Source organism: Pteronotus mesoamericanus, unplaced genomic scaffold (assembly GCF_021234165.1).
Source record: "Pteronotus mesoamericanus isolate MK-2021 breed Mesoamerican mustached bat unplaced genomic scaffold, CSHL_Meso_final contig_347, whole genome shotgun sequence".
NCBI classification, from domain to species: Eukaryota; Metazoa; Chordata; class Mammalia; order Chiroptera; family Mormoopidae; genus Pteronotus; species Pteronotus mesoamericanus.
The window spans coordinates 1,159,813-1,184,165 of record NW_026555137.1 but is presented as its reverse complement, the minus strand read 5'-3'; the positions used below and the strand labels follow the sequence as shown (position 1 = coordinate 1,184,165).

General features: G+C 61.9%; 1 protein-coding gene across 1 annotated transcript in view; it reads right to left on the bottom strand.

Annotated features, from left to right (window-relative positions):
- Nucleotides 1–24,353, bottom strand: part of KIF14 (kinesin family member 14) — a 30,115-nt gene extending 5,762 nt beyond the window's left edge. Inside the window, exons 1-22 of the mRNA XM_054576495.1 lie at nucleotides 23,287–24,353; nucleotides 21,434–21,688; nucleotides 20,432–20,513; nucleotides 19,821–19,919; nucleotides 19,085–19,137; nucleotides 18,649–18,679; nucleotides 18,149–18,256; nucleotides 17,203–17,319; nucleotides 16,744–16,859; nucleotides 15,601–15,773; nucleotides 15,326–15,473; nucleotides 15,078–15,141; nucleotides 13,826–14,010; nucleotides 12,678–12,780; nucleotides 11,811–11,971; nucleotides 10,118–10,265; nucleotides 9,585–9,737; nucleotides 8,472–8,598; nucleotides 7,107–7,200; nucleotides 6,503–6,635; nucleotides 4,269–4,369; nucleotides 478–537 (exon numbers count right to left, since the gene is read on the bottom strand). Coding sequence (XP_054432470.1) covers nucleotides 478–537; nucleotides 4,269–4,369; nucleotides 6,503–6,635; nucleotides 7,107–7,200; nucleotides 8,472–8,598; nucleotides 9,585–9,737; nucleotides 10,118–10,265; nucleotides 11,811–11,971; nucleotides 12,678–12,780; nucleotides 13,826–14,010; nucleotides 15,078–15,141; nucleotides 15,326–15,473; nucleotides 15,601–15,773; nucleotides 16,744–16,859; nucleotides 17,203–17,319; nucleotides 18,149–18,256; nucleotides 18,649–18,679; nucleotides 19,085–19,137; nucleotides 19,821–19,919; nucleotides 20,432–20,513; nucleotides 21,434–21,688; nucleotides 23,287–24,353 — 3,578 coding nt within the window. The remainder of the gene's footprint in view (nucleotides 1–477; nucleotides 538–4,268; nucleotides 4,370–6,502; nucleotides 6,636–7,106; nucleotides 7,201–8,471; nucleotides 8,599–9,584; nucleotides 9,738–10,117; nucleotides 10,266–11,810; nucleotides 11,972–12,677; nucleotides 12,781–13,825; nucleotides 14,011–15,077; nucleotides 15,142–15,325; nucleotides 15,474–15,600; nucleotides 15,774–16,743; nucleotides 16,860–17,202; nucleotides 17,320–18,148; nucleotides 18,257–18,648; nucleotides 18,680–19,084; nucleotides 19,138–19,820; nucleotides 19,920–20,431; nucleotides 20,514–21,433; nucleotides 21,689–23,286) is intronic.

The window sequence follows — 24,353 nt, the reverse complement described above, 5'->3', positions numbered from 1 at the left end:
ACCCGCGGGAGCCGAGTCTAGACGTGGGTCCCGAGGTGACAGCGAGGGCCGCGCGTGGCCAGCACCGGCGGGGAGCGCGCAGACCGATGATTCCGGTGGCGGCTTCTCTCAAAGGCTTTTTTTAACAGAAGCGATTCTGGAACAGCCGCACGCGGGACCAACCCCAGAGGAGCTCCCGTCCCGTCAGACCCTCCCGCCCCAGGCGACAGCGGGTAACGCCCTGGCTTTTCTCAGGAGCGAGCGATCCTCCCGTGAGCCTGGGCACGCCGTCCACCCTGGAACAGGCCCCGCGGCACGGAGTCTCGCTCGGGGGCAGCGGCCGTTCCTCGCGTCGAGGACACGGAGGTTGGGGATGAAATTATTCGCACAGGGAAGGAATCGCGGGGTCGCAGAGCCGGGACGGCGCTTTTCTCAGAGCGCAGGACGTCTGAGGGAAACATACCTGCCGGCCGCGAAGGGGGTGGGTCCGGGGCGGACGGAGCCTGGACGCCGCGCAGGTAGCCGGAGACCCTCCTGTTCCGTGCCAAGCCCCTGCTCCTGGCGAGGACAAAGGGCGTCCGCGGTCAGCCGCCACGTGAGGCCGCGAGCCCGAGGACACTCGTCGTCAAAGCCTCTGCAGGGAAGGGGTGCGCGTGCGTTCTGCACGGGGACACTTCGTGGAGGGTTCGAGTCACTGGGCTCCCCGAGCAAGACTTTCGGGGAGCGGGGCGCCCGAGGCCCCGAGCAGCGCCCCACGCCTGGCTCCGGGCCCCGCTGAGCTGGCAGCTCGCAGCGGGAGGGAAGTCAGGCGCTAACTCCAGGGGGGGACGGGTGTCGTGAGGGCGCCGCGCAGCGGGGCCGGGGCACCCTGGGCGGGGGCCACCCGGGGCGCGCCATGGGGCACGCGTGCGGGCGGCCCGGCGGGCGTGGGGCAGGGAGCGGAGTCGAGGCGCAGGCACCGGAGTGAGGAGGGGAGCGGCAGAGGCTGGGACAAGGCTGACGTCGCGAGACAACTGTCCTGGGAAGGAGTCTGACCAGGGACACGAACACTGAAATCGATACTCATGACGCCACATGGGTAGCACACGCCCGTGCAGGAGAGGGGACGCCACATGGGTAGCACACGCCCGTGCAGGAGAGGGGACGCCACATGGGTAGCACACGCCCGTGCAGGAGAGGGGACGCCACATGGGTAGTACACGCCCGTGCAGGAGAGGGGATGCCACATGGGTAGCACACGCCCGTGCAGGAGAGGGGACGCCAAGTGGAGGAAGCGGCCCGATCCGCCACCTCTCAGCCGACGACATCGGGTCTCTCCCTCGAACGGGCTGGCTGTCCCACTAGTACCGCTTCTCTACCCGCTCCGGGAACGCGCCCTCCACATCGCCACCTGCCTATGGGTCCTCTAAACTCCGGCTCCCGCCCCCAGGCGGCGCGTCAGCTCGAGCCGGGCCCAGGTCAGCCCTCGCGGCCCCCCAGCGCCTTTCCCTAACGAAGCGCTCGCTACATCGGTCGTGCACGTGTTCAGCGAAAGCACCGCCTGCCATTAACCTGTGTCACACGTGAGCCTTCCCCGCAGATTCCCAGAGGAAACCACGGAGGCAGGGCTGGCGAAGGGGCGGAAGGCCAGCTCGCACCGGGCGCGGTGCTGTCCTGAGTGGGGACGGGGAACGGGTGCGCGTGCAGTGAGGTCTCCCCTGGGAAACCCTGCTCCTTCACCACCTTGAGGGTAAATGACGGACAAACGGTCATCAAGGAAGGGCCCCCTCACGCGCCTCTCAAGAAATTTTTCTCAGCACCCAGGGGATCTTACTTTCAACTGTCAACAGGACGATCAAAATTTACAGGCCGCCAGCCCCGTTTGACGGTGGATCACGTGGCGGCCGCCACCGGCCGGTGGGGGGGAGCGGGCAGCCCCGGGACTGAGACGCAGCCGGGCCTGCCCCCTGCGGCGGCCCGGCCACCAGCGCCCTCGCCCGGCGGGGACTTGCGTGCCCGGCCTCCGTCCGAGAGCAACGCGTTCCCTTTGAATGAGGCTTTCAAACTACAGACGTTCTCAGAAACCTCCCTGCAGACGGAAACACCCAATTCCAGCATCTCAGAACCACTCAGAAAAGTTTTGGTTCTTCAGGGACGATGCAAACTTCTCTTGCTTCCCTGATTGTTAACCTGCCGGTGAGCGAAACCGAGGTGCAGGTCGCCAGCACTCAACAGGCGGAGATTCTAAAGTCCGTCGACAATTACGGCTCTCACTGTGACCCACAATTTACAACGAGGGAGAGAGGACGCCGGGCATCCCCAAATCTGAAGGGACAGTGAGCGGCCGTGCGACACACCCGCCGCGCTGGCCCGCCGGCGGGGGGCTGCGGTGCCCGGCGTCGGCCCCCGGGGCCCGCGCCTGGGCCACCGCCGTGTTCAGCCCCCCCCGGAGGCCCCCGGAGAGGCGGCCGCCCGGCGGTCCGAGGCCGGGATCGCACCCGCCCGTCCTCCCGGCCTGCCGCGCGGCCAGCGACCACGACCGCCACTCACTGGCGGTCCCTCTGCCCTCGTGGGGGCTTCGCCCACGTGCCCTCTCAGCCCCGTACCGGCACCGACGCCCCCGTCAGTCCCGCAGGCGACGCAGTGGAAGCGGCAGCGGCAGCGGCGGTGGCCTCCACACACGACCTCGCTCGGTGATAAGCCCCTCGGGAGTGGATGTGTTACTGTCCCCACTTCATGGATGAGAAAACCGAAGCCCAAGGTGTGACGCCACTTGGCCGCAGCACGCTGAGCAGAGGCCCGAGCCCGGGTCCCTGCGCTGCCCAGGAGGCAGCAGAGCCCCGTCCCCCGGAAGCTCACGGCCTGTTCCAGGGGTGCGCTTTGTGCGGCTCTCAGCTTGAGGCAGAGCTGCTGTGTCCGCCACGCGCAGCACGTGTGTAGGGACTGCTGTGTCCTGGCCACTTCTCACCACAGCCCGCGGTTCATTCCACGCGCAGTGGGTGGGGCCGAAGGGACGGGGCAAGGTGGCTATGAAGTAGTTCCCTCTCTTTGAGATTTTATGAATGAGTTTAAAATAAGTACAGTCGAAAACAAGAAAGGCCTGAAAGTTCTGGAATCCCAAATGGATTCTCAGCTGCAGCTGAAGGCGATGGGGTTGAAAAAGGAAAACCCAGGGTTGAGGGGACAGCGCTGTTCTCTCCTGCACAAGCCGCGCAGCCCTGCGGCCGGGAGGCCAGAGGGTCTCCCCGGGACGGGGCCCAGCGGGCCTGCTGCCTGTGAAAGGGCCGGCGCCCGCCTCGCGGCTCGGGGGCCACAGGGGACCGGCCCAGCGCTGCTCGTCACCCCCTGGTCAGGACGCGCTGCCTCCGGCTCGGGGCCGGCGCCCACCTGCCTGCGCAGCTGCCCCTCCTCCCGAGGCCCGGACCCGGCGCGGCGCGTGCGAGCAGCACGGGGCTCGTTCCGTGTAGTTACCCGGTCCCCGCGGCGGCCACGCCCCACAGGCACAGGGACGTCCCGGGGCCCTCAGACCCGCCGCCCCCCGCCCGCCCGCCCCCCCCCCGCCCCCGCGTCTCAGGAGCCGCTCCTCTCTAGTCACCACCCCCCCCCCCGCCACCCCGGGGAAGGCGGGACGCGGCCCTGCTCCGCTGCTCCCCAGCGTCCCCGGGGCCAGCGAGTCTCCCCCTCCTCTCGGCACCCCGGGCTCGTGGCCGACGGTGGTCCTGCTGAAGCTCCCAACCGGGAAGCGTTTCTCTAAAACGAGGCCTTCGTTCACGGCCCAGGCGAAGCCGCCTGCCTGTCGCCCCGAAGCGTCTGCCGCTGCGCTCGGCAGCGGAGGTCGACGCCGGGCTGGCTCCCCCTTGAGCCGCGTCCCTCCTCGGGGGCCCCGTGTTCGGCTAACCAGCGGCCCCTGTCACTGGCAGACGCCCTCTATCGCTGTGACCCGTTCTCCTGGGCCGCTCGTACCAGCGGGCCGCACCAGCATTCTGTGACTTTCAACAAAGCACCACAAGCAGGCCACGCTCTTGAGAAAGGTCACTTAAAAGTAAGAAGCACTGTCCGTTTTTACGGAACGTTGGACCCATGCCGTTCCGAGCTGCTCTGAAGACTCGCACGGGGAAGCACGGGCACTCCTGTGCCCGTCTGAACCGACAGACAAGCGCGTGCCCCGGGGGCTGCCGCTGAGTCGGTGACGGGCAGCCCCTCTTCCCGCCCGCGTCCCCGCGACGGGCCCCTCAGCACGGCAGACCGCGCTCGCAGGCCACGGAAACGACACCCGTGCACACCCGGGACCCGGGACAAAACGCCGTCACCTCCTTTTGGTCAACGAAGACACGGGGTCACCGGTCAGGTCGGCCTCCCACTCGTCCTCGGGGTCGCAGAAGAGGCTCTCGCTGCGGCTGCCGCAGTCGCTCTGTGGGAAACAGCAGACACGGTTCCTGCTCGTGGTGAGTGTCGAGAGGTCCAGCACTAAGAAAGAAATTCTGAATCCTTCGCTACATTTAAAATACAAAATTAGCAAAACAACAGGTCATCTGACAACGTCTAAACAAGTCACATTCCTAGTCAAATAAAAAAAAAATCATATGAGGCTAGAATTTATATAAAAAGAGAACTACTGCCCTGGCTGGCGGGGCTCAGTGGACTGAGCGCCAGCCTGCGAACCGAAGGGTCGCCAGTTCGATGCCCAGTCAGGGCGCAGGCCTGGGCTGCGGGCCGGGTCCCCCGTTGGGGGCGCACGAGAGGCCACCACATGGGGATGTTTCTCTCCGTCTTTCTCCTTCCCTCTTCTTCTCCCCCGCCAAAATAAACAAAATAAACGTAAAAAGAGATCTACTAATAGAAGCAACAAAAATAAATAACCCAGAAATAATAAACGTGTGATTTAGAAGACAGTAAAAACAAAAAAAGACAATATTAGATTAACTTCTGAGGATTTTAAGACTCCATCGCTTACTGCTTGAACATCCTGATCATGGTAATAATGTATATTGCGATTCCATTAACAAAGTTCTAACAAAAATACTACACAGCGCTTGCTTCAGGACCAGTCCAATTATACGGAAAAGGGAAGAGCATCGCAGCAAGCAGCTCAAAATCGCAGCTCACGCCACACAGGCCAGGCTGCGACGCCTGCTCCAGGGAAGGACTGTCCCAGCGGCCTCACCCAGCCATCTCTCGCCTGACCACATGAGCACCTCAGGGTCGGTGCAGACTACGGGAACGTACTAACACGCAGCAACGCAGAGAAAGCCTGGCCGCCCGCGGCCCCGCCCTGCAGGGGGGCCGGGCTGCCCTCCGCCACGGGCCCTCCTCTAGGAACACGCCGCCGCACACAGCGGCGGCCCTGCCGGTCCTGGCTAAGCGTCCCCCGAACCCGAGCTGGTTCCCGAGCGTGGCGTTCGGATTGGCATCACTGTGCCCACGTCAGACCGGCTCGCAGTTCGCTTCCAAACCACCTTCTCAGGGTCTGGGGGCTCGGGCTGGCGCCAGCCGATCCTTCATCACCGCAAGGCCCCCGTGACGCTTCTGTCTGTCACCTGCGCCGTCCTGGACGGCGCACGGGGCTCGCCTGCTTCCTGGAGCTGCAAAGGGGCTTCCTCATAAACCCGCCTGGGACAAGCTCCTTGTTTTCCTGTATTTATTTATTATCTTCGAGGCTCATTGTTGACAAACTTTTCCCTCTGTTGCAGGGTTACTCATCTACTAAGTCAACTTTCATAATTTTTCTTCTACTAGAAAGTCTCCTTCTAGAAAATTATCAAACTCATTAGCATACAGTGTCACATGTAACGGGACTTTAAAAAGCCTTTATGCTCCTTATTTAAAGGCTGCAGCTCCCACCTAAGGTCCCATGTTCATCCGTCCCAAGAACCAGAGCAGCAGTTTACTAGTTTCCAACTGATCGATTATTGCTTCTATTTTAATGATTCTCGCATTGGCGTTCCTTTGTTTTATTGTATTATTTTCTAGATACAACACACATTTTCCCCACAAAGAAAGAGTCAAATTCTCAGATTCACCAGTTATTAAGTACAAATTAAAACACACTGGTAAAACTGTTAAATGGCAATATTTTTACAATCAAATTTTGAGCATCAAAGTGCGATTTCAAATCCGTATTTGGGGTACAATTTTAGAAGGCGCCAAGATGGGAAATAAGATACTAAAAACGATGGCGCGCCGAGGTACGTTTACGGCCGCGACTGTTGAAAGAGCCAACCGGACACACCTGAAGCGCGGCCCTGGCCCCGCCGGCCACTCCCCGCGGTGCCAGCCGCCCGCGTCCCACTGCGCGCCCTCCTTCAGCAACGTAACTCGAAGGCCACACGACAACAGGCGAACAGAGGCGGCACTAACTTCTGGTGTCGTTATGGTAAAACCAACCAGTAAGACCCCGTCGACCGGAGAAAGCGAATCCACCTGTGAACACTAGCTGGTCCGGGGAACGTGACCGGCCCTTTCTCTGCCAAGGTTTGTCTACAGAGAACGTCGCTTTTATATTTTTTATTTCAAAAGCGCAGAGGGATTTCAGTAATGCCCGCACCTCATAAAGCTCCTTCATCGCGGCGAGCTTCGACTCGAACTTGTCCAGGCTCCAGACGGTGGACACGCCGAGACGCAGGTTGTGCACGCGGACGCGGGCCTCGGCGCCGCAGCCTCCGTCGGACGGCTCGTGCCTGCAAGCACCGCACAAGTGTCACCGCGACGCGCACGCGCGGCCGGCACGCAGGGCTGTCTGCGTCGGGCCAACTTCCGCAGAGTCGGCCCACCGTGTAACCCTTTCTATAGGGAAACGTGTCTGTTATCATGAAACCATGTCTAAAAAAGTGATCAATTTTAAAAAAGCGGGATAAGGGATGGCCCTTTAAAATGGAAAACCTCGATGGATTTTCAAGCCAAAAGGCAGTTAGGAAGCCCTGGGCACAGCTCCGGCCCTTTCACACCCTGGCGGGCTCTCCGCTGAGCGGCCCGCCCGGGCGCGCGCAGGCAGGGTCTGGCGGCCGCGGCCCTGCGCCCACTCCTCCCGCGCCGGCGCCGCGACACCGTGTCTTCAGAGGAGCCGAGAGAAGACCGACTAAGCAACACCAGGGAGGTGAAGTGCCTTCCAGCAAAGAACGACCCTGCGCTCCAGACCGTCGGTCACTCACCTGCCAAACACGTACTGCCCGTGGAGGCGGCTGCTGACGGCGTTGGCCTCCCGCAGCATCAGCGACAACTTCAGGGCGCTCCAGGTCGCCTGCGCTGCCAGGGGACGGGGGACAGCGGACGCGGGGTGAGCGCGGACTCCCGCCCTGGCCGGCAGCCCCAGGGAAGAGGCCTCCGCCAGGCGTCACAGGAACACGGGCCACGCGGGGGGCACCGTCCTGCGCCCTCGCTGGTGAGACGGGGTCCTCTTCCCCCACAATGAGGTCTCCCCCGCGGGCCTGGCGCATACCTGACGCCGACTGGGGTGAAAATGTCACAGGGCGGGAAATGCCAGAGACTACACTTTCCTTTCTGATATTTTCCAAGATTTTCTCTTTTCCCTAGTTGCTAAACAGATACTACAGCCTTACGTATACAAAACCATAATCCTCTTTATTTTGCCTGAAAATTTAAAAGAATGGATACACATGTAACCAGGGTATAAAAACAACAATAAAAAAGAAAACAATTTAGTCCACAATTCCCCTTCCCCTAATTTAAGATTTTACCATAACTATTTTTTATATTGTCCAAACTTATAACCAGCGTTTCCTTCTTTCGGAAGATAAAATTCATTATATATGAACTTGAAAAACCCAGTGCTCATTGCCAGACCAGCGTAGGCCCTGAGAGAAATAAAATATGCACTAGCACAACATATTCCATTATTTCTTGCTGCAGAGAGAAAGTATTCTTAGTTTCGAAGTGATTTAAAGCCAGAAGCCCAGGGAGCGTCTCCCACAACAGCGGGTCTCCCTGTGGGGACAGCCCAAGCCACAGGCCTGTACAGGCGACACTTCACGGGGTGCCGGGCTGGGCCATCCAGGAGCCGGGAGCCCCTGGGTCTCCTCAGTGGGCGAGGGGCAGGGGCAGGGACGCAGAGATCAAACACAGCAGGTCGGTCATGTCTGGAGCCCGATTCAAACAAACCAAGTATTAAAAAAAAGTTTATGGAATTATCCAAGAAATTTGAATATGGGCCAGGTAGTTAATGAGTATAAGAAATTATTAGTATTTTGCCCTGGCTGGTGTGGCTCTGTGGACTGAGCGCCGGCCTGAGAAACAAAGCGTCACCAGTTCAATCCCCAGTCAGGGCACAGGCCTGGGCTGCAGGCCAGGCCCCCAGCAGGGGGCGCACGAGATGTTTCCCTCTCTCCCTCCCTGCCCCTCTGTCTAAAAATAAATACATTCTTTTTTAAACATGACCATTTTTGTGTGAAACCATAATGCCGTGGTTACGCGTCAGGCAGTGACGGGGAGCGCGGGCCTGCCCAGCCGGGGCGCGCAGCGAGGAGTCTGCAGAGCGCGCCCGGGCGCCGCACACTCACCTGCGGAAGCTTCACCCCTGCTGCTCTGGTGCTGCTGCAGCGTTTGCACTTCCCGGGCAAGTTTCTGCTTCTCGGCTTCCAGGGCTTCCAGGATTCTCGTGTGGCGGATGCGGTGGTCCTCCAGAGCCTACGTGACATGTGCCCCCGCCGGGCCGCACGTGAGAGCACGCAGAGAAATCACAGGACCCGATCTGATCCCGTACGATCCTCGTAACGTGTCACCATTAAACTGCCTTTTACAGCACGTGTTTTATTAAGCATTAAAGGCTATTAAAAATATCTCTCTTTATGAAATGATTTTTCCCCTATAACAAAATCATTAGGAATTTTTGGTGACAAAGATTAATCTTCCTCTTTCCATTAGTAGAAAATTGGGGGGGGGGGGAACCTTTAGAAAAAAAATTCAAAAAAGCTCATATTCAAGGACCTTGACTAAATAAAAAAGCTAATTAAAAGATGCCAAAAAACCTCCCGGGACACACAGGAGCCTTACGACAGCCCCCTGACGTTTCCAGGATTCTAGCGGTTCTGTCTTCCCTCCTGAAACTCGGGCAGCGCGTGCTCACTGCGCCCCAGGGCGGACCGGTGGCGGCGGAGGACCACGCCACTGCCGCTTCCAGACATGACGTGCTGGGGCGTCTTCCCCGACCCGCACCCCCAGCAGCTCGGACAGAGAAGAGCGACCCGTCTAGAGCGAACTGCGAGGTGTAGGCCCGAAGCGGGAAGCCGACGATGCAGCTTCAGGCCCCGCCAGACTCCACCCCCTCCCGCCCCCCAAACCGCAGTGCCCCGCCCCTGCTCCCGGCCCCGCCCCTGGCCTGCTCGGCTCTGCACGGGGCCTCGGGACCAGCGTTTCTAACGGGGCCTCAGGCGGACGCTGCTGGCCTAGGGACCCCGCTCTGAGAGCCACTGACATACAGTGGAAGGAAAGCCAAACGGTGACCGAACGGTGCCCCCGCGGACCCGTGAATGGGCCCCTGGGAGAAGCCCCGCCCCCTGAGCTGGCGGACCGCCCACGACGCTCCCCTGGAGCCGCTGCGCAGGCCGCGCCCCCGCCCCAACCCCAGAGTTGGCGCGGCCGGGCCAGGAACCCGCGGGCCGCGAGGGACTCGCCTGCTTGGCAGCCAGACCCTCCACCTCCAGCCGCCTCCTGTTGACGTGGATTTCCTGCTCCAGGCGCTGCTTCGCCTTCTCCAGTTCCTCGATTCTGTGAGCAGCTTTCTGGTTACTTATCGCCTGCACTTCCTTCCTTTGAGACTCTTCTTTCTTTAAGGGACAGTAATGAAAATCACTGGGGCAGAAATACAGAGCGTTTTTAAAAAGCTGCCCCAGATGAACGGCCAGCCCCCTGCTCGGTCCGGTCGCACCCCCTCTGCCCGGGTCTCTGGGGGGGGAGGGGGGCGGCCCCTGGGACGGCCGGCCCGCGGGCGCTTCCACACAGGCCATAGAGGCGGCAGGCGAGCAGAAGGGCCCCGATGGACGTGGCAGAGGGGACACGCCTGAGCGAGGAAGGTGGGCCTGGAGGACACCCGCCCGCTCCCCTGCGCGGACCTGCTCCCCCATGCCTGCCCCCTCCCGCCGCCCCCCGCCGCTCGCTGGGACGGGTCCCCTGGCGGGACGGGCAGGAGACTGCCCACCCACGGTACCAGCTGCGCCTCCAGGGCCTCGATCCGGCGCTCGTAGGCGGCCCGCTGGCCGGCGAGCTCGCGCGCGGCCACCTCCTGGGCGATCTGGGCGCCGCGCAGCAGCTCCTCCTTGGCTCGCAGCTGCGCCTCCCGCACCTCGGCCTCTAGCCTGCGGGGCAGAGGTCCGGCGCTCACCACCCGCCGCCACGACCGGCCGCGGGCACCGCCTGAGCCTCGCCCGGCTACAGCGCTCAGGCCGCGTGGCGGCCAATCAGAGGCGGGTGCGCGGCGTGAGCGCCGCAGCTCCTCCCGCGCAGGTGTCTTCCGTTACAGAAAACTTACACCTCAGAGCTCCGTTTCTGACCCACCGACCGTGGCGGTTTACGTTTTACCAGCCTTAGAATTGTTTACACGGAGGCAGGAGAAAGGGCTGAAGGTTTGCTCACGTGACCTACGTACCACTGCAGACACCCAGGCAGGCACCCCCCCCCACCCCCAGGGGGAGCAAGCCGAGCGGAGGCAGGGCCGTGCGGTGAGCGCCGCAGCGACGGCCCCCTCCCGTGCCAGCACGCGGAAACGGAGGGTCCCCTATGCTACAGGGCAGCGTGTCGCCCGTGAGCGCCTTGCACATTCGGGCCGCGCACAAGAAGGCTGACGCGGCTGTGAATGCACAGGGGACGAGGGACACTGCGGAGCCCGCAGTGCACGGTCCGCACCATCGACAGTCACACAGCAACGGTGCCGCGCAGACGTTCCCGCCCAACTGCGCTAAGGGCTGGGGGGCGGGCGAGGGGCAAGACGTGGGTAGAGCCAGGGCTGGCGTCCCCAGGCCCTCCCTGGGGTAGGGGAGGACGCAGGGGGCGGGAGACAGTGGTGGCGAGGGCTGAGCAGCCACGCGAAGGTACTTAAACCCACGGAACTGCGTGCTGAAAAGTGGTCAGGTCGTGGCGTTCATGCTGTGCATGTTGTACAGAAAGAAAGGGCAAAAGCGAGCTCGGACTTCGGAACGGGGACACGGCAGGTGCGTCCAGCCTGCGGGCCCCCCGGACGCTCCTCCCTGCCTGTCCTCCGTGGTCACCTCGCGGAGGCCCTGCCCCTCATCACCCTCTGGCCCTGAGCACACGACACTGTCTCCCTTCACTCGGGCCTGAACGGCACCCAGTGCTTTCTCTAAACACGAGACTCTCCCTGTCTATCCCGTGTCTGCTTAAAACCCCTGCCGCGCCCCGCGCCCTGACGGTGAAGCCCACACTCGGCGTCCCCTTCAGGCCTGTTTCAGCCCCGAGTTTCCGAGGGCCCTGCTCCCTGCGGCAGCGCGGCCGCAGGAGCTGCAGAAGGCGTCTCCCCGCCCGGCCCTGCCCGCGGGCGCCTCGCCGTCCCCGGGCCTCTGTCCGGCGGCGCCGCTCTCCCCCTGGGGAGCTCGCCGACCCCCATCGGGGCCCGGGGCCACCCACAAGCTCCACATGGGGCAGGGCGCGGTCACACCTGTGCCCATCAGCCCCAGGTGACCGCGTCTCCCCCCAGAGCCCCCGTCCCCAGCCCCTGGCTCAAGGAGCCTGTGGCGTGAGCGTGCGGGCCCGGGAGTCGTCACCCGGCGCTGACCACCGGCGACGGGCCAGTCGGCCCACGCGCTCACCTCCCTGCAGACACCCTGCCGACACCGCCGCCCCGCCCCACCAGACACTCAGCGCGGCAGCCCAACAGCAATACTCACTGCGACCGCTGGGCTGCGAGCAGCTCGTTCCTGGCGAACTCAAAGTCCTTCGGGCCCTCGCCCTTGGGGGCGTCTGCCCCGGTTGGCCTTTTCCCCGCCTGGGCTTCTGCCGGGTGACTGAACCTGAAATAGTGGTCTCCGCCGAGGACCAGACGGTCACCCTAGAGCACACAAGAGACTGACTGCTGCGGGCACGTCTGCACCGAGCGGTGCACAGACAAGCCGGCGAGCTCAGCGCTCCACTGAGTCGGCCACCAGTAATGGGACACACGGAAACCATGGCAGCCACCACTCAGGCAACGCTGTCCACACGCCAGGAACCGCGTGGCCCACGTCCACAGGTGTCCTCTCCCGTGCGTGCCGCGACAGCGTGCCGTGGGCCGGCTTCACGGGGAGGAGACTGAAGCGCAGACTCCCAGGCAGCAGGGCGGGGCACTCGGTGAGCGTCCCCCTGCCGACGCCGAGTCAGCGACGGCATGCGATGTGTCCCCTCTCGCCTCCCAACAGACAGGCCACACAGGACCTGACCCTGTGTGTTCGGGGGCCCGCAGCACCGCTTCCTGTCTGTTCATCCACGTAGTCACTAAAATGTGCTCGCAGCGTCCCGGCCTCGGGGACACACAGCCGGCCAGTTCAGCAGCTTCGCAAAGGTCCCTGGGTGCAGGGCAGGGCCACGCTCTGCCCGCTGGCCTGGCTACGGCCCAGCTGTTCACCGACACACAGGCTGACAGCGGCTAGCCCGCCTGGCCCTGGCTCACAGCGACACGCCAGCCATCGCTGCACACGAGGTGGCAGTTCATGAATTAATGGGAAAGGGGACTTTCAGGCTGAATCGCAAAGTGAACTGGACAACGCCCGCCCACTCACATGGTGCAGCACCGTGGGTTCCGAGACGAGGTTGCCGTTCACGTAGGTCTCTGCCTCCCCCGCCGGGACCAGGCTCACGGTCCCACCGACGTTCCTGATCGTGCTGTTGGCAGAGAGACACACTGCTACGGCTGCAGGGCGGGCAACAGAGCAGGGACAAGCCGACCGAGGGGCCTGTTGGGGTCGCTGGTCAGGTGCAAAGGGTCAGGTCAATTCGTGGCAACAACGTGACCCCCTCACTTCCCTGAAGCCTGAATGCGGGGCTGCCGCCCACGGGCTGTGGTGGAAAAGCCTGGCCTCCCTGGCGTTTCTGCCCACGGGCGGAGGGGTCAGTGTCTGCCAGTTCATTGCAACCACTTAAAAAATACCCCCTGAAACAAACCCAGAGAAAAAGTCAACGAAAACATTAAATAGCGATGATGGTTTAGCTCTAAGTGGAACAGATCGACAGTGTTGCCTCCTCTTTACTCTCCTCACTTGCCGGCTGACCTAAGAGTTGTGCTAAGGGAGCGGGTGTCGCACACTCTCCCCACAGGACGGGGGCGTGGAGGCGAGAGCAGGGCACGGGACCCCGCTGGCGGGTGAGACTGTGGGGGCAGCTCAGACGCTCGGCGGGCCTTTGGGCCTCTTTATGCAGAGACTCGGAAAGGAACCCCAAGTCCAGCTCCTCTTTGGGGTAACAGGACAGAAAGGGGCAGGGAAGCAGCAGACCCCCACCCGGGGGTGGCGGTGTGTGCCCCGCAGGTCACAGGAGCAGCGACGCTCCCTGGACGCACGGCTGGGCCCCGGGTAGGCCACACGCGCGGCCGCCCGACACCCCCTGCCGGCGCTCGTTGCCCCGGGACACAAGCGCACGACCCAGCAGGGGCACACGGGCCAGCCCCGCCCAAGTCCTCTGGCTTCACTCCCGTGACTTCAACACCAAGAAAGCTTGCCCCTCAGCTGACGGGGGACACACACCGACACCACAAGTGAGAGTGTCGTTACTTGACACCCCAGGCCGCCCTCACGGGACACTCGGACATCGCTGTCCTGGTAAGAGGTGTGGCAAAGGCAGGCCCCCTGAGCTCACCCCCATGTGCGCCCAGGCCTCAGACGCCGACGGGACGCCAAGCAGGCGCCTGTGTCTGCTGAGAGGGCGGGCTTACCAGTGGTCCTCGGCCACCAGCACCCCCGAGAGCCGGATGTCGGGGCTGGAGGAGGGGCCGCTCTTGCCCACCGTGGTGGTGCCTTCTTTTATCACGTAAAACAGCATCTCCGACAGCTGGGGGTCTGCGCTGAGGTTGACCAGGCTGGGCGAGTGGCTGTCCGCGTGGAAGGCAATTCCCGCTTTCTGCCGGGGTCAGGGAGAAGCCAGCCATGACCACAGGCACCAAGCTGTTAAATTCACGCAAAACGAGGGATCTCTGCTGGATGTTAGGAGCGCTCCACGCGAGGTCTCCCTGAATCAGGGCTGCCTAGGGCCTCTCCTAGGTGATGCCCCGGGGCGGCGCCCCCTTTGCCCCGCACCGTGCCCATCGGCTCACGCTCCCACCCGCCGTCCGCATACGGGGCCGGTTCTCGCTGACTCACCCGTCGACTCTGCCACGGGGCGCTGGGGCTGAACCGCCCGCACCGCCACTGCCTCCGCGGCTCCTCGAGGCCCTGCCCACAGGCCTCCCCCCCGCCCCGCCCACTGCACCCTCCACCAGGTGAGCGCCCCTGAAAGGCGTCCTCAACGCGTCCACCTCCGGGCCCAGCACTTCCCACGACTTCCCACACCCTCCCGGATAGACTCACACTCCTGGGCCTGGACACGAGGCCTTGGATCCATGAACCATAACCCTGCCTCCAATGCTATCTCCTTATGACCCTCCTCAAACCGCTCCAAAGAGGCGGAGCCCCCCGCCCCCGGCCGAGGCCGGGCTGCTCACACCCCGCACCCCGGTCCTACCGCAGCTCCGTCCTGGGGGCACGCCCCCGCCCTCATCGATGTCTGGCCCCACTCCCATCCCACCTCTCCCGGACGCTGGACGGACCACTCCCCGGGGGCACCCCTTCCTCTGCGTCCTCACGGACCCGCCAACCGAGCGCCTGAAACGCCGCCTCAACCGCCACCACCTCTGCCCGAACCGCCGGCTCCGACCTCCTATAGCGACGTTCGAGTCTCTCCCGTCCCTTACGGACACGACATCTCCCCATGCCCAGCCCAGCAGCAGCATTTAATAAGCGTCTGTCCCACCAGACTGTTCATGTGTTAACCTTCCAACGGGCTGACGGCGGAAGCGGCCACAGCCCTGACCCTAACGCCGCGTAATGCACGTCCTCTCCACGGTCCTGTGTCCTGCGGATGGGTACACGGATCTACGTATTTACGGGCAACCTTTAGCCTTTACATCAGTTAGAGCGTCGAGATCGTACCTGTAACTCCTTTATTTCCTGATGCTTTCTTTTTTCAGCTTCTTCAAATTTCTTTTTCCACACTCTTTCGGAAGACAAAAATAATAGTTCAAAAATACATATACACATGCATATTTTTATACATATGATTAAGAATCAACAGGCAATCCATAAAGATTATGACACCAAGTGGGAGCAAACAGGACGGTCTCGGGGTGGCTGCCGCATTCCCGTGGTGCGGGTGGAGGACAGCGCCCCACCCCGCCCACCTCTGCATCTCCGCCATGTCCCGCTCCTGCTGGTGCAGCTTCATTCTCAGCGAGGTTATTTCCTGCCGACAGAGCCTGTATCGTTCAGGGTCAACCTGCTGACGGCTTCTCTGAGCAGCTTTCAGCTTTTCAATTTCTGCTTTCAAGTCTAAACATTTAGAGCACGACGGGTAACATTTGGTTTGGAGGAATCCCCAGCGTTCGTGCGACCCCCCGCACCCCGCCCCCGCCCCCGCGGACCCCGCCCGCACAGACCGCGCCCCGCCCCCGCTCACCTCGGATGAGCTGCGCGCTCGCGTCCTCGTTCACACGCGCCACGTTGACGATGCTGCGCGCCTGGCGCGCGTAGCGCAGCGTGCTCAGGGTCTCCTCCAGGCAGCTGGCGGCCGGGCTGACCGTGGCGACCATGGCCGTCTTCGAGTTGCCGCCCAGGCTCTCTTTCAACAGCCTTGGAGGGGAAAGATCGTCATGGACCTCGCTTCTGCGCCTCCCAGCGGCCGTTTTCGGGGCAGCACGACCCAACGCGCAGGGCCCCGGGGCGGTGCTTCGCCCGCCACCCAGACTCGCTGCTCCTCCCAGAGCTTGTGAAGGCCTCGTTTCTCCTGCGCTTTTCATACTGTTCCATGGAGCAATCATCGGGGCACGGACCTTACCCTGCGCTTAACGCTCAGGTGTCCGGCGCTGCAGGTGCTTCCAGAAAGGGACCAGTGTCTTGGTCACCTCTCTGGCCAGCGCTACGCCTCGACCTTTTGGAGCACGTAGGTGCTTAGTAAATGTTGAAGATGATGAACGGACATGCAATCAAAAGTCGTTTGCTACTAGCTGCAAAAGCCTTATTTGAGCGGGAAAAGGAGTGTGAGACTAAAAAGTGTGACACTATGAATGAACCATGAACCTCACTATCCTTAACGGTCAAAGGCTTTCAACAAATCCGAGGCCTCCTCCCCGGTCTGCGGGGGCAGTGGCCGGACAGTAGGCAGTTCCGGAGGAACTTCGGGCGGGTGGGTGGGCAGGGGTGGCACAGGGCCCATCGAGCAGGACGCTGGACCCACAGGCGGAGCTTCAGTGGGAGGCGTGTGACGTGAAGGCCGTGTTCGTTACTGAAAACACGCACACACGAGGCAGCCTGTGCCGGACCAACGGAGGACCCAAGGCCGCTGCGCGCAGGCCTCCGGGCGCCGAGCGCTGCGGCCCTGACGGGCGCAGGCCCGGCCCTGGCCGCTGCCGGCGCCAGTGCCGTTCTCCGCGGCTGTCCCCTCCCTCACTGCAGCCCGGAGGGCGGGGCTGCCACCGCCCATCTCGCCACCCCGGAAGCGGCCGAGGAGGGGGGCCCGGCCCGGAAGACGCAGGGCCGGGGCTCAGGCCCAGGCAGCCCGGCCCGAAGCCACGCCGCCCTCTCCAGTTCAGAAGACACTTGCCAGGTGAGTACCGACTCGCGGTAGGGGACAAACGCCCCCTTCCGCCCCCCGCGTTCCGCCAGCGCAGACACCACCTTGCCCAGCGTCAGCAGGGACTTGTTGATGCTCACACCCTCCTGCGGGGGAGAGAAGGACAGGCTCAGCGTCCAGTCGCCGCTCAGAGTAAGCTACTGCACAGGATGCCCTTCTTCCCTCCCGGAACCGCTGGCTAACTGCGTCCTCCATGGACCACCAGCGTTTATGACTCCAGACTCACTGCCTTTGTCGAAGGGCAATCATAGCCAAAAAAGTACGATTTCTCCGCCAGCCCCCGCGGCGCGGTCTGTGAGCCGCAGCCAGAGGCGGGCTTTTGTCCCTGGGAGTCAACCATGGGTGCCATCGCCTGGAGTCCGCGCCCGCGGCCGTGGCCACGCCCCCGCCCCCGCGGCCACGCCCCCGCCCCCGGGAAAGGCCCCTCACCCTGAGCTGCTGCCCGCAGGCCCCGGCCGGGCCGCAGCGCTCACTGCCCGCCAGGTCCACGAGGTCAACGCGGCTGGTCACCCTGTGCTCGTGCTCCTCCCCGTCCACGCGCTCCGTCTGCGGCAAAATGGCACGAAAAGACACGCCGTCAGTTCTCGCAACGCACGGTCCATGTGAGCCTCCACACGGAAAGCCGTGCGCGTGCACGCGCGGGCCACCCGGCGGCTTTTGACGAGGTCCTTCCTGAACCTGCGGGAACGGTCCCAGGGCGAGTCAAGGCCGCACCGCACGGTGCTCAGCTCGCCCGGGCAGGAGAGACAGGACTCCAGCGGGGTGGGACCCACAACGACGCAGCCACTGAAGGAAACAGCCCCACGCGGGTTACCGGCTGACTGTGCCACGGAGCTGCTTACCCCAGCACTACTGCGGCCACGGGTTCGAAAGCAACATGAAAGTCCAACAGCAGAGAAAGCTCGAGGAATTAATTGTAAGTCAATGGAATATTAGCCAGAGGTAAATATTTTGCAAAGACGTTTTAGTGGCATAAAATTGTTGCCGACCTTGTAAATGTAAGAGTAACTGTACCACAACTGAAACTGTATTCACCAAAATGTTCGCGGGGCTTTTACTTGAGCCATGGAACCTATGGCTGGATTTTTGCAAATCTTTTACTTTCTGATAGGATTTTCCAAATACTGTACAATAATCACCATGTATGATTAATAACATATCATGTCAATACAGTATCAATGATATCGTGGTAAATTAATAGTCTATACTCTGGATTTTTAAAACAGTGAGAAAAACATACAGCCATATACACCAAAACCGATTCAGTTACTGTGTGTATTTCCTAAAATCCAATTATCTACATACTGACGGGAATGCCCGTTCGCCTCTGACTTAGCGAAACCCCGCGAACCCGGGAAGCACCCAGGGGGCCCACCTGGGCGCGCGTCATCCGCAGGGACAGCACCGCGTGGGACCGGGAGCTCTTGTCGTTCATCCCCGTGGCGGCCGTGGCCCTCTGCTTGGCCCCCAGCTCCAGCCAGCCCTGCGGGGAGAGGGGTCAGCCCTGCGGGGGGAGGGGTCAGCCCTGCAGACGGCGGCGCCTGGGGACGCGCCACTGAACGGGACACACACGTTTACTGGTTCACAACAGGAAACCGGTAGCAAACGCGAGTCATTCAGTGATGCGCATCCCCACCGCCTGTTTTGACTGCTGCTGAATCAGAAAATAGCCACTTTAAAAGGGAGTTTCTATAACTCTAAGTTGACATGCTGGTCAATTTTTACTTTTAGTTCAGAAGAATAATTCTTACGGTAAATTAACAAGATTAAGCTTTTACTTATGCAAACGGCATCTAAGGAGGAACATTCTTCCGTATACACACGGTTACAATCGTTCTCTCTTGTGGAAAGCAAACAAAACACACGGACTCTCACCTGGACATCAGAGTAGGAGCTGACGGCATTCCTATTGTTGAAAAGTAAACACACGAAATCAACTTTACGGACGCTCGCACTCTCGTTCTCATATAATCAACAGCACGGTTTTCCTTGGTAGAGTGAAGCGCCTCGGCACCGCTGCACCACCGCGTGGCACATGCACAGCGACACGCGTGGCCGTGTTCGGGGAGGAGCTGGGCCCACGCCGCCCCATGCTCCGTCCCTTCAGAGAAGCCCCGGGGGCGCCGGCAGACCACGCGCGTGAGCCCCAGCGCGGAGCTCAGCGGGCGCCTCCTCCCGGGCGCGGGAGGAGCCGATACGAAGGGGGAGGGGAGGTAATTCCTGCTCAGACAGGTAACGCTCCGCGCCAGGCTTCGCCGCGGCCGAGAAAGGCACAGACAAGCCGAAAACGCGCAGCTAACACGCTACTTACACGGTCAGAGCTTCGACATAGGGCCCGGAAACGGGGTGCTCCCTGACGCGCAGCTGCTGGGAGCAAACGGAGCCGCAATGAGCGCGTGGCCGGCGGCTCACGCTAAAGACGTTTTTCAGTGGCGCTTCCTACGTTTTGAGCTTAAGGTGAAGGCGCCTCCGCTCCCCGCAGGAATAACCCTGAAGGGTCTCACGACAGCAAACCGGGAGGCAGCAACTGCCTCGCACCGCGGCTGCGACCTGCGCGGGTGCCCGCGTCCCCGGCAGCGCTCGGGCTGACGCCCCGCAGCGGCCGCTGCGCCGGCCCCGCCCCCCCGCCCCCGCCCGAGCGGTGTCCGCCGCGGCCCAGACACGTCACACCTGTGGCCGTTTACGTGACGCGGTCTACACTCTGCGACCAGAAATCTCAGACCGCGTCCAAGTCACAGGAGAAAACGCCCCGTTGGGTCTGCCGTTCGGGGCGTTGCCCGAGTCAAGCGCAAACAAATATCTTTAATTTACACAATACTTGCTTAAAATAAAAAGGTTAAATTTAATAACTAACTTATCACAAGTGATAATGTTCCGCTTATTTGCTAAGTAACAGCGCACTGAGACTGTAGATCCCCGGCACTTGCTACCACGTAACAGCATTTTAGTTAAAATGTAAGCCACGTGTATCACCGTGAGACTGAATATAATTATATGCATTTTAAAAACATAAAGTTAGAACAGGTAGTAAATGGTTTTAATCTTACCGGTTGCTTTGCCTGCCCGCTTTCACCTTTACAAACCAGGAGGTCGTGAATTTTTTCATTGTACACTTCAAAGAAGCTCATTTCAAAGTGGTACCTAACCTGGTCAGAACAGAGACAGCGTGCGGTTCAGTTCTAAAGTCCTCACGTTCTTTGCAAATTATGTATCAGATAAGGGTCTGGTATGAAGAACAGATAAAGAACTCTAACAACTCAAGAACAAAACACCCCGACTTAAAAATGGACAAGACTCTTCCCATGAGGTCCCCGCTCAGAGAAATACATCCTCCCGCGGTCGGAGCGAGCGAGCGAGCGAGCAAGCATTCAGACCCATGGTGAGGACCATGACCGTAAATAAAACGACCAGCCAGAAAGGGGAGGAAGTAGGACAGCCAGGGAGGCTCAGGAGGGGCAGAGGGGACGGGAGGCGTGAAGGATGGAGCCAGGTACGCGGGCTGCTGCCATCTGACCGGCAAGCTGGGGCCTTAGGTGAGCGCGGATCCCGGGCCGGGCCGGAGCCTGGGGCGGAGAGCGGAGCCCAGAATGCGCGGCCGAGCCCCACGTGGCTCCTCGCCAGGCCGGCGTGAGGGCCTGCAGCCCCTGTGAGCACATACCTCTGGGGTAGCGGCTACTTGAGCAAAAAGGTCTTCACAGAATCTTGGAATGACTCCTGGATCTTCACCAAATCCCATCATCCTGGAAAATGCATCGTGAACAGGGCGGAAGAAAAACTAATTAGGTTTTTAAAATGCTTTGCTGGGGAAATGGTTGAGTTGGGCGTGGGCAGCCGCTACCTAACCCTCGTCGTCCACGGCCCAGGACTCGGGCTCTGGAGCCCCATCGGCCCAAGTTCAGCCTTCACTTCACCCCGTCAGCTCCGTGGCCCTGGGCCGATGCTCACCCCAGCGTCCTGGTCTGCAACGGGGGTGCCCACAGAGCGCTCTGACTCGGAGGGCCGCGTGAGGGAGCTCCCGCGCGGTGCCTGGATGCGGTCAGCGCTCCACGGAGCTTGGCCGCTGTTGACTCGCCGACCGGCTCCTTCCGGGCAGGCGTTCTCACCACACCGCCCGCTGGACGGTCTATGTCTAATTCCCACGGTAGTGCTTACGGCAGAGCCTCTCTGGGCGCCGGTTTATTCCGGAAGCACCACTTACAGTAAAAGGGGGCCAATGAGACATTCCAGGTCGACATACACTGAAGCCCAGAGGTTAAGCAACTGGACCAAGTTTGCGCAACTGGTTTGTAAAACTGACGAGACTTGAGCCCGGATCCACGTGGTTTCAAAAGTATATGCTTTCTATCAAACCACGATGCTTCTCACAAAGGATATAAACCACCCTGGCTGGTGCGGCTCCATGGGGTGGAGCCTCGCTCCATAAACCAAAAGGTCGCGGGTTCGATTCCCAGTGGGGGCACCTGCCTGGGTTGTGGGTTTGGCCCCAGGTGTAGGTGCATACGAGAGGCAACCAACCAATGTCTCTCACACGGTTGTTTCTTCCCCCCGTTTCCCTCCCTTCCCCTCCCTCTAAAATCAGAAGGCATGTCTGCAGGTGAGGATAAACAAACAAAAAGGGACACGAACCCTTCTGCGGAGTTGCTTTTGCAACAAAACTTACGTGTAGGACTTCCCGGAGCCGGTCTGCCCGTAGGCAAAGAGGCAGGCGTTGTAGCCTTCCAGGGCGCGCGCGAGGAGGGGCGCCGCCAGGGTCCCGTACACCGCGGCCTGGCCGGCGTAGCGGGGGTGAGCCTCGTCGAAGGACCAGAACACGGCGTCGTAAGCAAAGCTATACACGTGCCTCGAGTCCGGGTGTCTCACGGCTATTTCTTCCCCGTCCACGAAGACCACCTGGGACGCGTGCTCGTCCCTCTCCCTTCAGAAAGGGGCGAAGAGGAAACGCCAAGTCGCGGCCATTGCTTTGGAGCGTTGCCCCCCAGAACGCACGGGCTGGGAACTGGGCAGAGGCGGCTTTGCTCCGGGGCAAGGCCGTGCTTTCGGTTCCCGCGAAGAGTGTGGAGCCGCAAACAGGACTGCGGGGCATTTCCAGGCCGAGCTCCTGGGACTCCGGCCCCAGCCCGGCTCGCGGGGAGAGGGGGGCCCGGGCTCCTGGCCCCGAAAGCCGGCCCCGCTCCCGCAGCCACCCCGTCCGCCCCTTTGTCTCTCGAGCTCCGCCTCTTCTCCCTCCTGGGACCCACCTGCACGCCTCAGTTCAGGCCTCCGTTCAGGTCTGGACACTTATTTTTAGGACGTTATAAAGAAATCTCAGAAGTAGGAGGCTACAGAAAGCGGGCAGGAGGTACCGGTGTCGTCTCAGCAAACCCCGTCATGTGTCCGTGTGGCTGGCAGGCGCCCGGCACCTCACCGCTGTCCCCGCCGTCCCCGCCGCCGCAGGGCCCCTCCCGCCCTCCGGCGTCCGCCCTCCGTCCACCCCGGCGCGGGCAGCCCCCCGCTCGCTCACGGCCGCAGAAAGCACGGCGCCCCACTCTGGCCCACGCGCCCCCTTTTCGCCCCCTGCTCTGCTTTTAGAGCAGAACTGGTAGCTGGAAGCCGCCTCCCCAGGGCTGCGACGGGCGTGCCCTGCCTGCCGTGCTGGCGGGGACAGTCTGCTGGGCCCGGCAGCGGCCACCCGCCTCGGCCCGGCCCCCGCCGGCCTGTCCTCTGGCCGCCTCGCCTCCTCGCGGCTCTGGAGGCTGCTCCGCTGGGTGTCCCTGCTCTCTCTGCCCAGCACCCTCGGCTCCCTCCCTTGTCACTGACCCCGCTTCGTCCTCAAGAGGCTCTGGTCACTGTAGGACTTCCCTTTAACCATTGGCCCCCTAGGCTCAAACGAGAGGCTGTGTCCCCACCGCGCCGGTCGGCGAGTCGTCTTGCTCAGGCGCAACAAAGGGGAAAACCGCCAGCTCGGAGCTTTCCTGTCGTCCCGTAAAAGACTTGAAAATGATTGGGTGCCGCGGGCGCACTGCGAGGTCCGACGTCTTCAACCCAGCATGTCACCTGCGACCGTCCCGCCCACGATCCTTTGATGGAAAGAGCTCGTTTGCCGTCAGGATCGCACCTGAGCTGCCGCCCCCCCACGCCCGTGTCAGAGCTGCTGACAACGGGGACAATCGCCGGTCCGGGTTGGGAAAGGCCACTCTGGGGAGAGACCCACGGTGGCCCCTGGAAGGGGAAGGCAGGCGACCCCACCCTACAGCGCAGACCCGAGGGCAGACTGTACGAGAGGCGAAGTCAGTCGGACCTCTGAAAGCAGCACATCTAGGAAAACCTACGTTTGCAAAATACAGTGATTTCGATTTAACTCTACAGCCAATCATCCCAAACCATCAACACACTGCAAGGCAACCTCGGGGTTCTCTCTGCACAAAAAGACCAGCGACAAGCGTGAAGACGCTCGCGCACCCACGCCTCCCCAAGGCAGAGGGGCTGGGGCAGCCCGCGGCAGCGGCCTGGCTCCATCCGAAGGGCGTGACGTACCTCTTGCTGAACGGCCTCACGCGCACGGCCACCGTCACCTGGCTGCTCTCCGCTCTTGGGGGGTCTCTTTGGGTGGAGCTGCCCCGAACCACAGTTTCTTCCTGGGGAGGAAGTGTGTGTTCTTGGGACCTGTCCCCTTGACTTGCGACAAGGGGGCCTTTTGGCTTCTGTTGAAGCTGAGAGCCAGGCGTGCCGGTGTTCCGGACGGACGCAGCCCGGCCCTTAAGCTGCAGTGAGCCACAGCGCGGGGTCAGCTTGGGCTCTGCAGGACGCGCGGTGGGCGTCCTTTTCTCTAAGCTTCCCAGTGGACTTGTGTTTTTCACAGTATCCTTCCCGGCACCTCTATGATGCCAGTTTCCGGGTCCCGGCCCCTTGATGTCCAACGTGCTCTGCGCGGGTTTTGTGGCCAAGTGTCCTGGTCGAACAGCCCCAGTGTGACTCTGGGAACGGATGGGCGTGCTGTGACTTAAGTACGGCAGGGCCACACTGTCCCCCGCCCCCCCGAGGATGGAAAACATGTCTTTGTATTCTTCATCCGCCACCAGTTCAGCGCCTTTTGCGCCTTCCGCTGCGGGCACCGCAGAGGCAGCGAAAGCGTCTCTTCCGTCACCAACGGCCTTGACGGTGGCTCCACTCTCCCGCAGAGCTGCGCCCGCGCCCCGCACCGCTGCCTGCTTGTCCACAGGGCCTGTTCGAGTGCGACGCTGCAACACAAGACGGGTCTCTGGCGTTTTTTCAGGTGACCCTCCCGCCTCATTTCCGAGCAACGACGGTTCTTTGCTCCTTGTGACTCTTCTCTGAAGGGTCGGTCGGCCTGCAAGGTTGGGGGCCGGGGTCGTGTCCCCGGGGGGCTCACCGGCAGAAATAACGTAAGTGCAGTTTATGTCTCTGATTCTCCTGGCAGGGCTCCAGGACGGGTCGCGGTTCTCCCGCTCTGACGCATCCAGCCTTGAGTGCGGCTTCAGGCTGCCCCTGAGGCTGCAGGCGTTCGGGGACGAGCCCTTCTGGAAAGAAGGGCCACCGGGGGTGTCGCCGCTGTTCCGACCGCGTGCCGCGTGCACTGACAT